General features: G+C 40.5%; 2 protein-coding genes across 2 annotated transcripts in view; one reads left to right on the top strand and one right to left on the bottom strand.

Annotated features, from left to right (window-relative positions):
• Positions 1–5: 5 nt before the first annotated feature.
• Positions 6–7,743, bottom strand: SLIRP (SRA stem-loop interacting RNA binding protein). The gene is made up of 4 exons (XM_004453544.5): positions 7,597–7,743; positions 3,298–3,356; positions 570–677; positions 6–108 (listed from the first exon to the last, which is right to left on the bottom strand). The coding sequence occupies exons 1-4, from the start codon at positions 7,691–7,693 to the stop codon at positions 40–42; spliced, it is 333 nt and encodes a 110-aa protein (XP_004453601.1). The 5' UTR covers positions 7,694–7,743; the 3' UTR covers positions 6–39.
• A 13-nt stretch (positions 7,744–7,756) lies between these two features.
• ALKBH1 (alkB homolog 1, histone H2A dioxygenase) overlaps positions 7,757–18,682 on the top strand; it is a 30,743-nt gene continuing 19,817 nt past the window's right edge. Inside the window, exons 1-2 of the mRNA XM_004453535.5 lie at positions 7,757–7,974; positions 12,313–12,421. Of these exons, the coding sequence (XP_004453592.2) occupies positions 7,792–7,974; positions 12,313–12,421 (292 nt within the window). The 5' untranslated portion in view covers positions 7,757–7,791. The remainder of the gene's footprint in view (positions 7,975–12,312; positions 12,422–18,682) is intronic.

The raw sequence follows: 18,682 nt of genomic DNA on the forward strand, positions 1-18,682 counted from the left end.
CAGAGTTATGTTTAACTCATTTAATAGGCAGTAATATTCTCAAAAACCTTTCTCTTCATCAGATGTTTGATCTTGCAAAAGTTTTGGTTTGTGAGCTTGAACCTGAAGCTGGAAAAAAAATCAAATAAGCACTGTAACATCTACAAAAATATTAAAACTGGAATTGCCACTTTAACACTGTCTTTCTATTAGGGAGTCAGCACCTGTAACTCTAGAGTATGTTGTTTGTTCCTTATCTTCTTAACACTCCCTGAACTTGAGTTAAAAATCTAAAATCAATGTGGTAAGGTTTCCACACAGTAAGTGGAAAAGCCAGGATTTCAACCCCAGGCCGCCTGCCTTAAAAATGCAGAGCTCTTTCCACTGTTCAATGTTACACATACCTTGCTAACTATTAAAGGGTCTTCTTCCTGTATTTCCCCTCCCCAAACCTTTTAGAACCAAGCATTCTACTACCACTAGTTTTTAACTAACGTTAGTAAGGCAGTTTCCATTACAAACCCCCCACACTACTGACCTACTTAATTGGTACACAGAAAGCTCACAATATGATATAGTAAAAGATTTACCTTTACTCCATCAATAATATGATTTTCCTGATGTAAGACATTCTGAAGTTCTTCTTCTGAAGAAAACACAACCCAACCCACACCTTTGTGAAAGCCAGTTTGTCTGTCCTAAAATTTCAAAATATAGGAAAAGATTAATCATGAACTTCAGAAACAGTCTAAATACCGATTTTGCCATCTGTCAAAATAGGATCACAGGCATTTTAATAAATGTCAGTGGTCTTCCTTTAGTATGTGTTCACCTTCCTACTTATCCAAGGTTTATTGCCTGTGTTAAATTTAACATTTCTGTTTTTTTTGCTGCCACTGTAAAAGTAAAATATGGTTAATGAGTTTTCTATGTAGTTTAGATGCAAATCATATTAACAGCAATTACTTCAATATTAGAAACTAAAAAATTAAACCTCAAAACTTGTCATTCTTTGGTAATATCAGAGACCGATTGCTATCATCATCACCACCATTATCATCACATGTTCCTAATGAAAAATAGGAGCGATACATAAAATCCTATTCTTAGTCCCAGATTTCTGGTCAATTTAAATGATTTTGCTACATCCCCTCATGCATAAGGCAAGAGTCCTTATTGAAACCAGAGGTTCTTAACCTTTTTTGTTCCACGGACACTTTTGCCAGTCAGGTGAAATGAATACTGTAATTTATTTATTGTACACACTCATAAGTGAAAGAAACGCTAGATTTCAGTTAGAGGTCGGAGAAAATAAGTTGATTTTTTTTTCAATTCAAGCTCATTGACCCCCTGTAATCTTTGGGTCTTTGGACCCCTGGTTAAGAACACATTTTGAACTACACATGAACACATGGGGAAAAGAGCTAGTGTGCTTGGAGACACACCATCCCATGCCTCCACTATATAAAAGACATCAAGATGTCTATTCATTTTATGTAGATAATCATGTGGTCCTTGTCTGTCTCATTCTGGTTAATGTGCTTTGGGGGAAAAAAAATTCTTAGAAACTGCCCCCATACTTTGAAGCTAATTTTGAGTATTAACCTAAAATGCTGACCTCTTCCAAAAGTTAAGTAAAGGAAAAGTTTCTGGTGATGTCCTAATGATTTGTGCACTAATTACCTCTAATAGATTTGACAGTTTCTTAAAGCACGTTCTTCTACCTCCATGTGATCATTTCCACATATAAAAGGATTTAAAATAATAGTTTTGTGTTGAAATTTAGGTACTGTGTATCTAAGATAAAAATTTGGATTTCTAATTTGAGTACGATAAATTTTGTTAACTAGAACTTCTTTATATTTTATTGATAGTTCTACCCCTTTTTTGTTTTTTCTAAGATCTATTAACTCCAGATCCTAAAGTATTTTATCTATTCTTTAGAAAGAGGAAAGCAATCAAGAAAAATCTGTTACTTCATTTTTTGAAATACTCTTCAAAAAAGAGCATTTTAAACTTTATTATAATAAAGTTTTTATGTCCATAATAGATGTGCCTCATTCTTTTAACTGCATAGAATTCCCACTGTATCAATATCTATTTAAGCAATCGCAATGATGAACACTTAGTTCCTTTCCAATTATATGATATTATTAAACAGTGCTGATGAAACCTTCTTGAGCACAAATAGGATAAATTCCTAGAAATGGTACCAATTAAATTTCTCAACAATTTGAGTACCAGTTTCCCTACACCTTCACCAGCACTAGGTAAGTGTACTTTTTACCTCATGTTACATCTTTGGATAAGTGTGGGTAGGACCTGTGACTGATTTCTAACTAACAATATGGAAAAGAATTTGCGATATCACTCCTGTGACTACATTACATTATATATGACTCCATCCTAGCAGACTGAGGAGAGACTCCTTTATCGTTTTAAGAAATAAGCTTCCATGTTGCAAGAGAGCCTACTGAGAAGACCCTAGCTGGCAGAAAGAAAGGGACCTCAGTCCTACAGCTACAGAATGAATTCTGCCAACAAGACAGGAAGGGACGCTGGAAGTTAATCTTTCCTGACTGGTGAGACCATAGCTCCAGATGGCATCTAGATAGCAGCCATGTGAGACCCTGAGCCAGAGAGCACAGCTTTAGTTGTACTCTTGACCTAGAGAAACATAATACATGTATGTGTCCTGCTTTGAGCTGTTACGTTTGTGGTCATTTATTATGAATCTATGAAAAATTAACACAAATACCTATGATAGGGAAACAGATTTGGCCCAATGGATAGGGCATCCACCTACCACATGGGAGGTCCAAGGTTCAAACCCAGGGCCTCCTGACCCATGTGATGAGTTGGCCCAAGCGCAGTGCTGATGCATGCAAGGAGTGCCATGCCACGCAGGGGTGTCCCCCATGTAGGGGAGCCCCATGCACAAGGAGTGCGCCCCATAAGGAGAGCCATCCAGCACGAAAAAAGTGCAGCCTGACCAGGAACAGCGCTGCACACATGGAGAGCTGATGCAACAAAAAGACACAGAGATTTCCAGGTGCCACTGACAAGAATACAGGCGTACACAGAAGAACATGCAGCGAATGGAATGGACACAGAAAGCAGACAACTGGGTGTGGGGAAAGGGGAGAGAAATAAATAAAAAATAAACAAAAAGCTTAAAAAAAAAACCTATGATAAAGATTTCTAGTGTTTAATCAGCACCACTCATCAATAAGAACTATATTTACTCCATTGGAAATTAATAAGATGTTTTGATTTTAAAAAGCAATTATAGGATAAAATTTTTTTAAAAATACTCACAAAAGGTAGAGTGCACCTTCGTATACGGCCAAACTGTTGAAAGTGTGCTCTCAGCTCATCTAGGGGCAGGGGGGGAGAAAACATTAAAAATAGTTAATACATTCTGTATTCTCCACTCTAGATTGTAGATAGAAGCCAAAAGTGTTCCTAGAGTCCTTCAATTTGGGAACAGGAATTACTCTCCATTTCCTGCAGTTTTGGTGCTGACTATAAAGCTGTAATGTTCCAAACTTGGGAGGATTGTAGAGTAGGGAAATGGACAGGTTAACTGCTGAGTGACTGCAGTTTCTACCCCCAGCAAATATTGTTTTCAATATACCATGTACTGTACATGGATTATAATTCCTGACTGTGTCTACAAGGAAGCCAGAAAATAATTACCACACAATGTGTTGCAAGGTGTATTAGAAATTTCCAAATAAAATTCCAATTTACTGGCCTTTCATAACTTAAAGGTTATACTAAGGTTAAATAGTTGGTACACTAAAATTTGTTGAGTTGCCCCTATTTACCTTTCCTGCCTTATCTCTTACTACTGGCCTACTGATTTTCTCTAGTAACCCAAAATGAACTGTGTATATCTACCTTTGGATTCCTATCTTTGCATATGTTGTTCTCTCCCTATGATAAATCAGTAATCCTAATTTCCTCCTGCCTAAATTCTAACTATTCTTCAAGAGTCAAACTAAATACATCCATCAAGTATTATTTCATTGTGCTACTACAGCAATTCAGGATAATGTACTAGACCTGTGAAATCTCAAAGATAGTGTATTAATCCTAAAAGATTAAAAACACCACATGATCTCTTTCTCTTCTAAACATCTACAGTGCTTATACTTTCACTGATTTACATTTTATATTGCCTGCTTATTTTCCCTAGTTCATCTAAACCTCACTGGTTTAACAACTGCCTATATTTGTTGTTTACAAGTCTCCCCACCCACCCCCATCACCACACTGTAAGCTCCCCAAGAGTAGAGACCATTATATCCACAGTGCCTGATACACAGAAGGACCTCAATGGTTGATGAATGAATAAATAAGTGTCTAGTAATCCTTTAACAATTCACAGGGACTAAATTACTGAAGGGTTCTAGGATTGGTCAAACCAGTAGCAAGATCAGTATCTCACAGAAAATGTTAGTGGAAGATCAACAAAATACTGTTAAATATATGTTTTAAACCAGGTTCAAGAAAATATTCATTTTCAAATCAAACCAGCTCTGGAAGCTAACCAACTCCTTTCCCAAATCACACACAACTGTTCAGGATAAATTGCTGCAAGTACCAAGAACAATACCTACCACATAAAAGAATCTCCTTAAATATCTGTGGAATGAATGAATGCACTGAGACTATTCCAAAATTATGTGTTTTGCAGACTCCTTTTTAAGGGTTTTAAGCTAGCCCTTATTGTTCTGTAAACTTGTCCTTTTTTTTCTTTCCAGATGATCCATCAGCAAGATGCTGGTAAAACCCCTCAGCCTTTCCACAAAGTTTCACCAGGGCTTTATGGAAACTTTTTACTGGGCTTGCTCTTCTCTGATCACACACTGAGAAAGTAAGACCAATCTATTCCCATTCTACTCCTTACCTGCGTGCAGTGCTGATAACTTCTAACTCTCCTGCCCTGCTAGGCCTCTCCCATGAACTTTTAGTAATCATTAAAATAACTACCATTTATTGAGTACTTCTTATCTAGCACAAGGCTAAGCAGTTTATATATACTCATTTAATCCTGTCAACAATCCTAAGAGGTAAGTACAATTATTTCCATTTTAAAGATGATAAAACTGAGACATGGGGGTAAGCCCTTTCCCAAATTATCTTATTACTTAGGTTACACAACTAGTAAATGGCCGAACTGGGATTCTAACCCAGTCTGGCTTCAGAGTCCACATCGCAATCACAATAACAATGATATACAACTGATAGCTGGAAAATGTGCTTATTGAAATTTCTTCACTTAAGCAGCTTTGAAAATTCTAAAATTAATTGTACTGGTCTTCTATTAATCTAATTTTAGAGGTTTACTCTTTGCACTTAGTCCCCTGAAGGACATTAACCAGACCTTCTCAATTTTGCTTACAGGAATAAGATAACATCTCAAAGCAAAACCTGACAGAATGGTATAAATCTGCAACTTTTCCTAGAGACAAAAAATTTTATATCCTTGAGCGGTTGGCTGAGAAAGGAGTCATGAAGGTCTTGTACCTGCTAAACTGTAGTTTATTAGCTCCTGAAATCAAGGACAAGGTGGATGTGCTTGAGATGGCACAGGACTGAGAAATTGCATGTACCCTGCTCACAAAACCTCTGGCATCACTTTAACTTGTTTTTCTTCTCCCCCTACCCTTTCCTTTGCCTTTAAAAATCCTAGTTTCCATTCTCACTTTGAACTTGTTTTGGGAAGATTCCCCCAGTTCCTTGTTTGTGCATTTGCAATAAATCACTTCTCACTAAAAGACACGTATGTCCTTTGTAGCATGGGATGGGCAGGCGTATTGAAATTGGCCATTCTTACAATAACAATTTGGCAACCACGGCAGGATCCATGCTGCTCTGGGATGCAGCCCCCACAGCAGCCCCAATCCATGTCTCGTGGGCCGCAGGGTGTCCTTGGATCCCTCAGCTCCATGCCTGGCAGCTGCCCAGGGATTTTCCCCAGAGAACTGAGGCTGAAGTTTATGGGTAAAGTTTCTGCCCTGGGCATTACAAACTTAGCTCACACAGGAAAAGATCCAGATTCAGAATCACTTTAGCAGGTTTCATGCAAAAGCAACTCTAAATCTGGGTCTTTCCCTGTGCCAGCTAAATGTATAAAATTCTCTTCTCTTCTGATCTTTGCTTACTTTCATTTTGTTGGTCTGCTTGTTCAGAGGAGACTGTTGAATTAATTTTGATGTTCTGCTGGTAATGAGGAGGCTGTTTTAGCTTTGTTGGTCTGCTCATACCAAGGGGACATTGAATTCTGGGTTGATCTGAGCTCATGAATACAGACCTGGTGGGCTTGAGTACCGTTATCTGTAATCTCAGATTTGGGGTTCTCCTGGTGACTTTGAGTATTTGCATTTTGTATTTTGAATTTGGGGAACTTGTTGATCATGAGAAGCTCCTATTCCTTTGTTCTCTCTTTGTAACTTCTGTTGATGTTGCCAAGCCATGGGAAACTCTCAATATGTGCCAACTATATCTCCTCTGGGTTATATTATACAAAATTAGTCTGTGTATGAGTCAGGGTTCTCTAGGGAAACAGAATCAACGAGATATCTGCCAATAGTATGCAATTCTGTAAGAGTCTCTCAGAACCATGGGGATGCACAAGTCAGGATCCACAGGCAGGCTGCAACCAGGGGCTGCAATGAAGTCCAATAAAGGTTCCTGACGAATTCTGGGAGATGTTGGCTATCCAAAGACGAGCTGGGAAATTCTCTCCCAATGCTGGAATCACTTCCCCTTTTAAGGCATTCAACTGATTGGGTTAAGTGTTACTCATTGCTGATGGCAAGCTCCCTGATTGATGTACTTATAACCTGCTATCTATGATTTACCACTGCAATAAAGTCAATGGGGACTAAAGTCACATTACAGTTAGTAAAATTAGCCCAGTGCTTGCTTGACCAAACAACTGGGCACAATTACCTTGGCCGAGTTAACACAATAGCCTAACCATCACAGTCTGTCTACTGGAAATATCCATCCCTATAGCAACTCAATCTTTCCATCCAATTGCCTGGCTGACACCATACAAACACAGTACCGCCACATAAACTCACATTCTCTCCTCTCAAACTGCTCCTCCTATGTTCTAATCACACTATTTACCCTCGCTAAAAACCTGTAAGTCATTTCTCTTTCTTCCTCATTCCATCCAGCCTGCATTTATATGGTCGATTGTTTTGTTCACCCCCATTTTTACCATTGCCCTAGCTCATGTCCTCATCTTCTACCCAGATTACTGAAATTGCCTTTTAATTCTCCTCCTTGCATCCAGTCTTACAACTCTGAATCCATCCTCCACATCTGCGGTTAAAATCATCCTTCTAAATCTTAGGTCGAAAGTATAAACCTTTCACCAAATCTCTCTGAAACGTGAGACCGTGAATTCGTGCCCCGAAAGCTCAAAAACGGTTAACTGCAAACAAAATTCCTTTCTGCTCACTGGCTTCCTCGGGAACAAAATCAAGGCTCCTCCTGATCCAGTCACTACACTGACTTAAGTGCTCCGCAGGAAGCAAAGCTTTTAAGGACCTCGTGGACCTAAAATTCCACCCCTCCCACATCTCCATCACTCACTTATAGCCGCGGTCCATGGAATGTTTCTAACAAAAGCAGCGGACCCGACAGCGCTGGGACGCAAGGCTGCAGCACGCCTGATGGCTGAGGCCGCCATGGTCTGACCGTCGTGACCCGAGGCCGCAACCCCGGAAGAACCTGTAAGGTCCGGAACTTGGGCGTCTGCTTCCGGGGCCAAAGTGGCCAGACAGCGAAATGGGGAAAATGGCGGCGGCCGTAGGCTCTGTGGTAACGCTGGCGGCGGAGCCCGGGGAGGACGCGTTTAGGAAACTATTTCGCTTCTATCGGCAGAGCCGCCCAGGGACCGCGGACCTGGGAGAAGTCATCGACTTCTCGGCAGCCCACGCAACCCGCGGCACCGCTCCTGGTGCCCACAAGGTACGGAGAGAGGAGTGGCGCACGCCTCACCACCGCCTCGCCTTGCCTCCACTCTTGGAAGATTTGAGAGTTATTGTCTGTTATCGCCTCCAGACCTATTTTTTGTTGAGGGATCCCCTCCCCCCTTGCGCGCGGAGTTTAGGTGCTCCCGAAGCATTCCCACTTTGGCTATGAAGAACTGGCTTCCCGTTTCTCCACGCGGCCATTCCCGGCGGTGTCGGTCAAGAATGCCTGGGAATTAGTGTTTATTCCTTCTAAGTGTCCGTTTACATTTCTACATTGATTTGTGCAAAACTCGGTAGACCGTCTTTAGATGTTAGGTCTGCAGTTCGCAAATATCAACTACCCGAGTAATCACAGAACTGAGAGTGTTCCAACGTTGTCAAGCAGTTGTCCATACAATTAGTACCTGTCTTCTCTGGGTCTTATAGAAAGGAGGTATTGAAGGATTCTGAGATTACCCTGTAGTACTAGAAGGACCCAGTATAGCTTAAACATCAAAGCATTGTACTGAACTTGTGTAACCGAGGGTTAAGAATTAATAAATTACCATTACTAAATCATTATATAGGTTCCTTTTCACTTCCAGTAAATTATAGAATAGCCATAAATTAATATCTGAGATAAACTGGCAGGATTTAGCCTAGAGCTACTAGTATGATGGTCCTTCTAAACAAGTCTCACCCTTGTTTATGGTTATTCAAAACTTAGTCTCTCCCTTCTGTATTCTTACTATTGTAATAGTATTTCCGAACTAGGCTTATCCTTGTGTATACTTGCCATTGTCATGGTAACCACCCCACCCTCCTGTTTAATATCCATATGGAAACTTTGTGAATGACCTGTACTCTACTATTTCAGAACCTTAATCTCTGGTAATGATTGTAACTTTGTAACTAACCCTGTTTTGGTACCAACCCCACCATGTTCAACCCCTTTATGTTTATTAGTGAAAGAACCTATGTCCAGCTCCACCCCAATTATTCATAAGCCCTCAGATGGTATAAAATATTAGAATTTCTGCAGATGGGGGAGGCTGGTTTGAGATTATACATTACCGGTGTCCTGCCAGCAAATAAACACTTTTTTCCTTCCTAGCCTAGTTGGGTTTGTCAGTCTATTTTGCCATGCCAAGTGAAGCAAGCCAGCTAAGGACCACCCCAAACCCTCTTCACCCCTCCAAGTTGAACTAAATGGCAAACAACTGATTTTATATGGAATACAAATACCATTCCTACTTCTATCTTTCCTTTCCCCATGGAAATTAGGAAAGGAAACATAATACTGAGAGAGAATGGGTCAAGGGAAAGAAACCACAACTGTAGTGTTTTGTAAATTCTTTGTAATCCCTTCAAAACTTATGATAAATGATTTGCCTTTGGTGTTGTCCACAGATGTCTGAATGAGGTGTTCTTTCCAAGGTTAGTAAGAGCACTCCATAAAATTGGAATGCAATAATAATACCATATTTGTCCAGAACTCAACCTCTCAGCACCCTTATTGGTGAGCTAAAAATTATCTTAAAATAAGATACAGAAAGTCTGCGCCCCAGGGTTAATATATTTTGTCAACGGCAGCTCATGAAGAAATGAAAAATCACGTGGACCGGGGTTCAGGGGATCAGAGCAAATGTTACTGACAAGTTTATTGTACCAAGTCATAGTATTTGTACAATTCCAAACAATGTTCTGTTTGGCAAAAAGGCCCTAGCAACGCTATAATTAAAAACTTGGCAAACACTACACACATTGATCTTAACATGTACCTACACAATGAGGAAGAAAAAGTCACCTCCTTTCACTGACTTCTTTCTGAGCCATTTACTTCTGTGCCAGCTGCAAACATTTCTAATTAAAGCAGTCATGTCAAGTATCCCAGCATGCTTTATGCTGGCTAATCAACAATATTTTACTTATAGGAGAGTCCCTTAGACCCTCCTTCACCTTCCTTTACCCATATTTTAAGATATATTAGCATACTTTCAGAATGTGAACCATTTGAGAATGGCATATTGGGTATCTGGCACAGTACCTAAAATATAGTAAGCACTCAGTAAATATAATATTGTAACTGGGGTTAAGAATTAACAAAAAATTATGATTATTAAGTCATGTAGATGGCTTTATATTCTAAAATAGCAAAAGGTTAATATCTGAAATTACAGTAGTACTGAAGTACTACATATTGTTTTAGTCCATTTATATAATATATAAGTAAGTTTACAGAGATGGAATTAGATTAGCAGTTCTCAATGATTGGGAGAAGGAGGGATTGAGAGGTAACAGCTAAGTGGTAGGATAGAGAAAGTTATATGTACACCATCTACTTGTTAGTATTTTTGTCTAGAATTCACACTTGGAGAAATTAGTAAGATAAAAGATCATATTTGTTTGGAAGAACCTTGAAAATTTGTATCTTCTAAGGCAAGTCAAACCCTAAGTTTTTTAATATCCTTACTGTAATGACTGCATATTGGGTCTCTTAGCCATTTAATGAGCTATCTATAAGATACTCTTATGTGTAAAGAAAACTTCATCAGCCCATGCAATACCTCATTTCGTTTTGTTTTTCTTTTTTCTTTTTTTTCCTTTTTTGAGGTACCAGGGCCAGAGATTGAACCCAGGACCTTGTGTGTGAGAAGCCAGCACTCAACCACTGAGCCACATCTGGCTCCCCTGAGTTGGTTTTGTCATTTGTTTGCTTGTTGTTTGTTTTTGTTTTTAAGAGGCACTGGGGACTGAACCTGGGACCTCCCATGTGGGAAGCTAGCACTCAAGTACTTGAGCCATATCCGCTCCCCAGAAGTACCTCATTCCGAAGTAGTACACAAAGGCAAAAGTTCTGAGTTTCAGTTTAAAGTTTCATCTAAAAGAGGGCAAATATTGTACTTTGAACAAAATAGGGTTCCCAACATTTTATTGTAACTTTTTCTCTCTGGTTAGAGCATTCTGTTTTTGTTCTCTCACCCCTCCCCCAACCTGGTGTTCCTCACAGCTCTATTGACTAAACACCAACTGTATATATAAGTACTTCATGAAGTTATGATAATGTTACTGGATTTCATTTAGGTTCTTTGACTATGCTGGAGAAATGAGTTTCAAGAGCACATCTGGTGAGTTAGGCCAGTAATTTATTCAGGTGGGGGAGAAGAGAACTGGAAGAAAATAAGATCAGGGGTCCCAGGTAGAGAGGAAGGGGCTGAAAAGTGATAAGGAAGGCAGATTTACAGGCTACAATTTCCCATTATAGGGAAGTGGATGTGGCTCAACTGATGGAGCATCCATCCGCCTACCATATAGGAGCCAGGGTTTGGTACCCAGGGCCTCCTGACCCATGTGGTGAGCTGGCCCACGCCCAGTGCTGCCATACGCAAGGAGTGCACCCTGCAAGAAGAGCTGCCCTACGTGGAAAAAAAAAAAAAGCGCAGCCTGCCCAGGAGTGGTGCTGCACACATGGAGAGCTGACACAGCAAGTTGGTGCAACCAAAAAGAGACACATTCCCCATGCCACTGACAAGAATGCAAGTGGACACAGAAGAACACACACGAATGGACACAGAGAGCAGACAAGAAGGGGAAGGGGGGAATAAATTTAAAAATAAAATAAATTTAAAAAAATATATTTCCCATGAGAGGTTATTTAAATGCCCAGGTATTACTTGCATGATGATTCAAGTGGGGGAGAAGGCAGCTGAAGTCCAGATCCAGAAGCAAGAGAGCACATGAGAGTGAACTCAGGCCCGGCACAGCCTTTTAAACTAATTATCCCACTCCTGTGCTAATGGCAGGGAAGGAGTTCACCACTTTAATTGCTTATTTCCCACATCAATCTCCAAGGAGGGCCCAAAGATAAAATCCTTGGGGAATATCTGGGGCTTCTGCTGGCTTCCAGAGGAAGTCTTCTGAGTGGTCGAATCTTGGGGAGAGTCTTCCAGCAGCCATCTTGGGGTTACTGATGTCCACATGGACTTTCTGCTAGGTTCCAGATCCATCTATTGGTTTCCTATCTTACTAGCCTGCTCCAGTAGCATAGGAAAAGGTAGTCTTGAAAGCCAAAATATAGCTGGTTAATTGTAGAGCAAATGTTTTCTCCTTAAAACTTAATTTTATATAGTTCCCTGTTGTGTGTTTAGTACATGGATGAGGAAAATGAGACTCTGCTAGATTAAGTAACTCACCTTATGCCTTATATCTAGGAAGCAGTGGAGCTAAGATAAGGTTCCTGGCCTTTTGGCTCCTAGTTTTGCCCCAAACCAGGTACGTTTTTGGAGGTTAGAGGTTCCCAGGGTTGATCTATAAAATAGTTTTATCCCTCTGACTTCTGTTTCCTCTCTGCTAGGTGTTCAGATCTCAGCTAAGTGTGTCCTCAGTCAGTGAGCATGATGCACGTAGAGCAGGACTTCAGCCAGTCAGCAAGTGGCAAGCCTATGGACTTGAAGGCTATCCCGGTAAGTGCAGCTTACCTCAGAGAAAACAAAGTCACTCAAGAATCCTTGGTCTAGTTTTGGAAAAGGAGCTGTAAGCAAGTAAATGTGCAAAGAAGAAAACTAAACACATATAAAAGTACCATTCCTAAACCAATCCTAAAATTCTGCCTTGTCTAAGGTTTTGATTTATTTAACATTGACTTGTCATTCCCAAAGGATTGAATAGATGTCAGCAGTGCCTGCCTTATAAGGCAGAAAGTGGCATACCAGGTACAAATCAAGAAGAAGGACATTTACTCTGTACTCCCTGCCAAAATTTGAAACACCTATTCTGGCAGAAGAACAACTTCAAATAACAGAATAATTGCCACTCCTGACATAAAATCCCTACATTCTCAAATAGTATAACAACTTAAAAATTGTTGCTATCATCAAGACTGAACATTTGAAAAAAGAATTGCAGTTAATGAGGTCAAAAGTCATAATAGACTAAATAATTGCGTTTTGTAGCTTACTTTCATAGCTAGAGAAATCAACATTGAAGAGAGGATGATGCTATTAACCTTATTTTCTGGAATCAGGGAGCCACTGTAGATTCCAACAAACTATTAGAAAAAACAAGCACCTTATTTGGCCAAATAATACTAGATAATCTGTCATCAGCTTTCTTTCTTGAAGACATAATGTTACATGATTTCAAATAGGGGTTAAAAGCATGAGAAATCTAAAAAATTTGGGGGTTGTACTGATTTGAATATTTGGACAAGGGCCAGGTCTGCTAATATTACAGCTCTTAGTACATTACAACCACTGAAATACTGGTTAATGTGGCAAGGCATAAAAACTATAATATTTAATATAAAGGGCATCGTGCACTTTAGTTCTGTACCATGAAGTCAAAAAGGAAACTGAATAATGGCCTTTATATATGAAAGCATTGCTTCCCACAATTGGATAAATGAAGAAGCACACATTACCAGCAGTCTTTTATGCAAGTTTTATTTTTAAAAGCTGCCCTTTAACTTTCAGCTCTAACTTTTGTTTTCAAATCCATGTTTCTCTGTTGCTCTCCCTTCTGGCCTTAACAGATTGTTCAAACTTAGTAACCCATTTTGATTCAGTAATTCCCAAATTAACATGGTTGCTTCTTGAGATTTTCTAGGATTTCACACTTAAGCTGTATAATTTGGGTTGATACCTCATTAGCTCCTTAGAGAACTTCTGTCTTCCTTGCTGTTGTAAGCTACATTTAATAAATGTATGATGTCCAAAACATGGGCAATAACATTCTCCTCTTACACCGAGTTGATCAGGAGGATTGTGTTTACTTTTGGGTACTACTTATTCAGGAGGAATCTGGGTATACCATAACCTGTCCTTTGAAGAGTGAGTTGGAGAATAATGGGTCTGGAAACCAGGAACTTAGCCTGGGGAAAGAGGAGACTTGGGGTGTGGTAGGAGAGAGACAGGATAGCATTAAATATTTGCAAAATTGTCATATACAAGAGGGATGAGAAGCGGTGTGAGCTAATGGTTAAGACATGGGTTCTCTCCGTGTGGAGCTGGCCTGTGCATGCAAGGAGTGCCGCACCATGCAGGGGTGTCCCCCGCGTAGGGGAGCCCCACGCGCAAGGAGTGCACCCGTAAGGAGAGCCGCCCAGCGCGAAAGAAAGTGCAGCCTGCCCAGGAATGGCGCCGCCCACACTTTCCGTGCCACTGACGACAACAGAAGCAGACAAAGAAACAAGACGCAGCAAAATAGACACAGAGAACAGACAACTGGGGGAGGGGGGGGGGAATAAATAAATAAATAAATAAATCTTTGAAAAAAAAAAAAACATGGGTTTTCATGCCAGGCATACTGGGTGCAAATTGTGACTGCAATCTACGAACTGATCAAGTTTCTTAATCTCTCTTTGCCTCAATTTCTTCATTCATAAATAACGTTTAAAAACAGTACTTACCTCATAAGGTTATTATGAGAATTAAGTGGCGGTGGATTTGGCCCAGTGGTTAGGGCATCCATCTACCACATGGGAGGTCCGCAGTTCAAACCCCGGGCCTCTTTGGCCCGTGTGGAGCTGGCCCATACGTAGTGCTGATGCACACAAGGAGTGCCGTGCCACACCAGGGTGTCCCCCGCGTAGGGGAGCCCCACGTGCAAGGAGTGCGCCCCATAAGGAGAGCCGCCCAGTGCAAAAGAAAGTGCAGCCTGCCCAGGAATGGTGCCGCACACACAGAGAGCTGACACAAGATGACGCAACAAAAAGAAACACAGATTCCCCTCCCGCTGACAACAACAGAAGCGGACAAAGAAGACGCAGCAAACAGACACAGAGAACAGACAACTGGGGAGGGGGGGGGGAGAGAAATAAATAAATTAAATCTTTTAAAAAAGAGAATTAAGTGTGAGTATACATGTAAAGTGCTTATGTAACTGCTTAGCACATAGTAAGTGCTCAAGCAATGTTAGTTGTAAAGCTAAAGAAACTTATCAAGAAAAACAAACTGATTTGGGGTTGCTCTAGGTGTTAGAACCCATGGAAATTAAAGGGAGGCAGATTTTAACACAATAAAAGGGAGATTTTATAATGTAACAGTTGTCTGAAAAGAGGTATTAAATATACTGTCACTAGTCAAGCTTGTACTAGATCAGAAGTATTCTTTAAACTGGTATTTTTGTGGTGTTATAGTATTATTTATTTTATGAAATAATGTTGATAGCAGATGGTAGGCTGTCTTAGTATTTTTTTAACATCCTTATTTGTCAAAATAGCTAGCAGTCCTGTTACTCTTCCGTATTAATTTTGAGATTTATTGACACATGAATTGCAAACAGGAATCCTTGGCTGGATGACTATTTTGGGGGATATTTTGGAGGATATACAACAATCGGGTACATAATGGTTAAGCTAGGTGAGCAGGGAGATTAATTTCTATGATCCTTTATACGTCTTTTTTTTTTTTTTTTTAAGATTTATTATTTATTTATTTCTCTCTCCTTCCCACTTCCCTCTCCCCCCCCCCCCACCAGTCGTCTGCTCTCTGTGTCCATTCGCTGTGTGTTCTTCTGTGACCACTTCTATCCCTATCAGCGGCACCGGGAATCTGTGTTTCTTTCTGTTGCGTCATCTTGTTGTGTCAGCTCTCCGTGTGTGCAGCACCATTCCTGGGCAAGCTGCGCTTTCTTTCACACTGGGCGGCTCTCCTTACGGGGTGCGCTCCTTGCACGTGGGGCTCCCCTATGCAGGGGACACCCCTGCATGGTATGGCACTCCTTGCGTGCATCAGCACTGTGCGTGGGCCAGCTCTGCACAGGCCAAGGAGGCCTGGGGTTTGAACCTTGGACCTCCCATGTGGTAGGCGGACACCCTATCCATTGGGTCAAGTCTGCTTCCCTTTTACACATCTTTAAACACCTTTATTGCTCAGCTTTTTTATTTCATGTTCTCTTCTTGCCACAGTACTGTATAATCTTCTACGTACGTAATTGAATCCACCAATAGCTGTCTATTCAAAGGGGGGCGGGGGAGCTAAAAATCTTTGGCTGAATAGGGTTTTCTTGGTGCAAACAGGTAACTAACTGTGGTCATTTCGTTTGTTTGGAGTATATACTATTAATAATACTGTCCTCTCAGTGAACATCTCTAAGCAGTCCAGATTTTTTTCTTCCATATCAGCAACAGTCTAGACTTTACAATTTTGTTTTTAGTAAGATTTAGTATGATAGAGGAATCTTCCGGTTCTTTTCTATATATTTCTGCTGTGTCAGCACAAGTTCCTTTCTGCTGAACCACAAATGACTTAAAATCTCTTTGGAATTCTGATAGTGGACCGTTAATGATATTGATCAGAGACTTGTTTTTTGCCCATGTGACTTATTGGTTTTGCTTTGTACCATGGCCATGAACTCTCAAGATGGACCAGGAGAGGGCTGAATTAGTGAAGTCATTTTACCTCTCTGAACCTCTGTTCTTTAATCTCTAAAATGGGATTAATAACTACCTCACGGAGTTACTGAAGACTGAAATAGCATAAGGTTTCCAGCACAGTGACTGACACTTGGTAGGTAACCAGTTATTTTTGTATATTTTGCTATTGTATTGAATGACTTAAAAATAAATTAGTTTATTGTTAATATCTGTTAGGAAACTATCATTATTCTATGATTAAATTATTTGCCAAAGAGAAGAGAAGCAGAATAGTTTAGTAATCAAAATATTTTTGGTTGTTTTGTTTTTTCCTCTCCCCAGGGTCTTTACTGTCTGCTTTCCACAGTGATTGTCCCTGAGGATATTTCCATATTTTGTGCTGTCATTGTTAATAGTCTAGACCAGGAGTTGGCAGACTGCAGCCCAGGGGCCAAGCCTACCACCTGTTTTTGTGAAAAATAAAATTTTATTGGAATACAGCCACACCTATTTGTTTGTTTATTGACCATGGCTGCTTTCACACTACAATGACAGAAATGAGTGCAAAAGAGAACATATGGCCCTCAAAACCTAAAATATTTACTATGTAGTACTTTATAGAACAAGTTTGGTGACCCTGCTTTAGACTAGATCTTAATTTCAACCAGTAATTGAAGACCTTCAAACAATTGCTAGCCTTTAAGTCAGGAATTCTTGGGCTTTAGTCTGTTCATCAATTTATAGGATCTCTTTGCAAACAGAAGCTACTGTGCTACTATATAATGATTGCCTTCTGTATCATTTCATTGATTCCTTGTTCCTCAGGACCCTGCCTCAACTGTTCCTCCTCTTTCATACACAGATGCCCTTGCTATCTATCTGATTGGAAAAATTAAATCCTTCAGGAATGGGCGCCTTCAGCTTCCAGAATCAAATTGTTCTCATTCCTATCCTCTAGTCTTAGAGGAAGAAGAGTTCCTTCAATTCAAAGCCAGTCCTTTCACCCTTTTTTTTTTTTTTTTAAGATTTATTTTTATTTATTTAATTCCCCTCCCCTCCCCCAGTTGTCTGTTTTCTGTGTCTTTTTGCTGCGTCTTGTTTCTTTGTCCGCTTCTGTTGTCGTCAGTGGCATGGGAAGTGTGGGCGGCGCCATTCCTCGGCAGGCTGCTCCCTCCTTCGTGCTGGGCGGCTCTCCTTATGGGTGCACTCCTTGTGCGTGGGGCTCCCCTACGCGGGGGACACCCCTGTGTAGCAGGGCACTCCTTGTGCGCATCAGCACTGCGCATGGGCCAGCTCCACACGGGTCAAGGAGGCCCGGGGCTTGAACCGCGGACCTCCCGTGTGGTAGACAGACGCCCTAACCACTGGGCCAAAGTCCGTTTCCCCTTTCACCCTTTTGCTCCTATCTTGTTTTATCTCTCCCAGCTGTCAAAACCTTGGCTTTGTTCCTTGTTATTTGCAACAAGTTCCTCTCTGCTTCTCTTTCCCCACAATCTATAAGCATGCTTAAGTCTTTCCAATCTCTGAAACCTATAAAATCCCCTTATGTTGTCCTATGAGTACTCCTCAGTCTTTGTTTCCTTGCATAGACAGGCTTCTAAAACAATTATTTGTCTCTACTGACCTATTTCCAGGTACTTTACCAAGGGCAGAGTTTTTCATCTCTTTATCTCCCTGAATTAGCTCCCTCTGTTTGCTCAGGTTTTTTATTTTGTTAATTTTTTGGGGGTTTTTGTTTTGGGGGGTATTGTTTGCTCATTGTCTGTCTGTTTCTTCTTTAGGAGGCACTGGGAACTGAACCAAGGACCTCCCATGTGGATGGCAGGCACCCAACTGCTTGAGTCATAGAAGCGTCCTGCTTGTTTTTTTGTTTGTTTGTTTTGTTTTTGTTCACTGCCTGCTCGTTATTTGCTCATTGTCTGCTCGTTGCTTGTTTGTCTTTTTTAGGAGGCACTGGGAACCAAATCTGGGGCCTTACATGTGGGAGGCAGGCGATCAGTTGCTTGAGCTACATCACTCCTATTCGTAATTCTTAAGAAAAACCCTGATACACAGTATGTGTTTGTGAATGTTTGATGAATTGAATGAATCCTTATCATGCACAGAATTCCAATTAAATATTATTATTCTTTTGCAGAGGAGGAAAATTATGTTAGATTACTTTCCAGGTCACAAAGAGCTTCTCAACACGTTGTCTCTCCCCAATGCTGTAGTTATTTGCATCGTACTATGCTGAGAAGATATGCATCTTTCTTCCTTGGTGTATCAGTCAGGATTCAGTCAGGAGGCAGAAATCACAGCAGTAATTTTACCTGAGATAATTTAATATAAAGAATTGCTGGCCAGATATTAAAAACCTGAAAAGGAAACA

The sequence above is a fragment of the Dasypus novemcinctus genome, chromosome 3 (genome assembly GCF_030445035.2).
Source record: "Dasypus novemcinctus isolate mDasNov1 chromosome 3, mDasNov1.1.hap2, whole genome shotgun sequence".
Lineage (NCBI taxonomy): Eukaryota > Metazoa > Chordata > Mammalia > Cingulata > Dasypodidae > Dasypus > Dasypus novemcinctus.

What these genes read in the sequence shown, in the direction of transcription:
- SLIRP (XM_004453544.5), bottom strand. Translation starts at nt 7,693, where the DNA reads ATGGCGGCCTCAGCCATCAGGCGTGCTGCAGCCTTGCGTCCCAGCGCT. An exon ending in TCCATGGACCGCGGCTATAA is followed by an intron (nt 3,357 to 7,596) that starts GTGAGTGATGGA and finishes CCCTGCCCCTAG; the next exon opens with ATGAGCTGAGAGCACACTTT. An exon ending in ATATTATTGATGGAGTAAAG is followed by an intron (nt 109 to 569) that starts GTAAATCTTTTA and finishes TTTTTTTTCCAG; the next exon opens with CTTCAGGTTCAAGCTCACAA.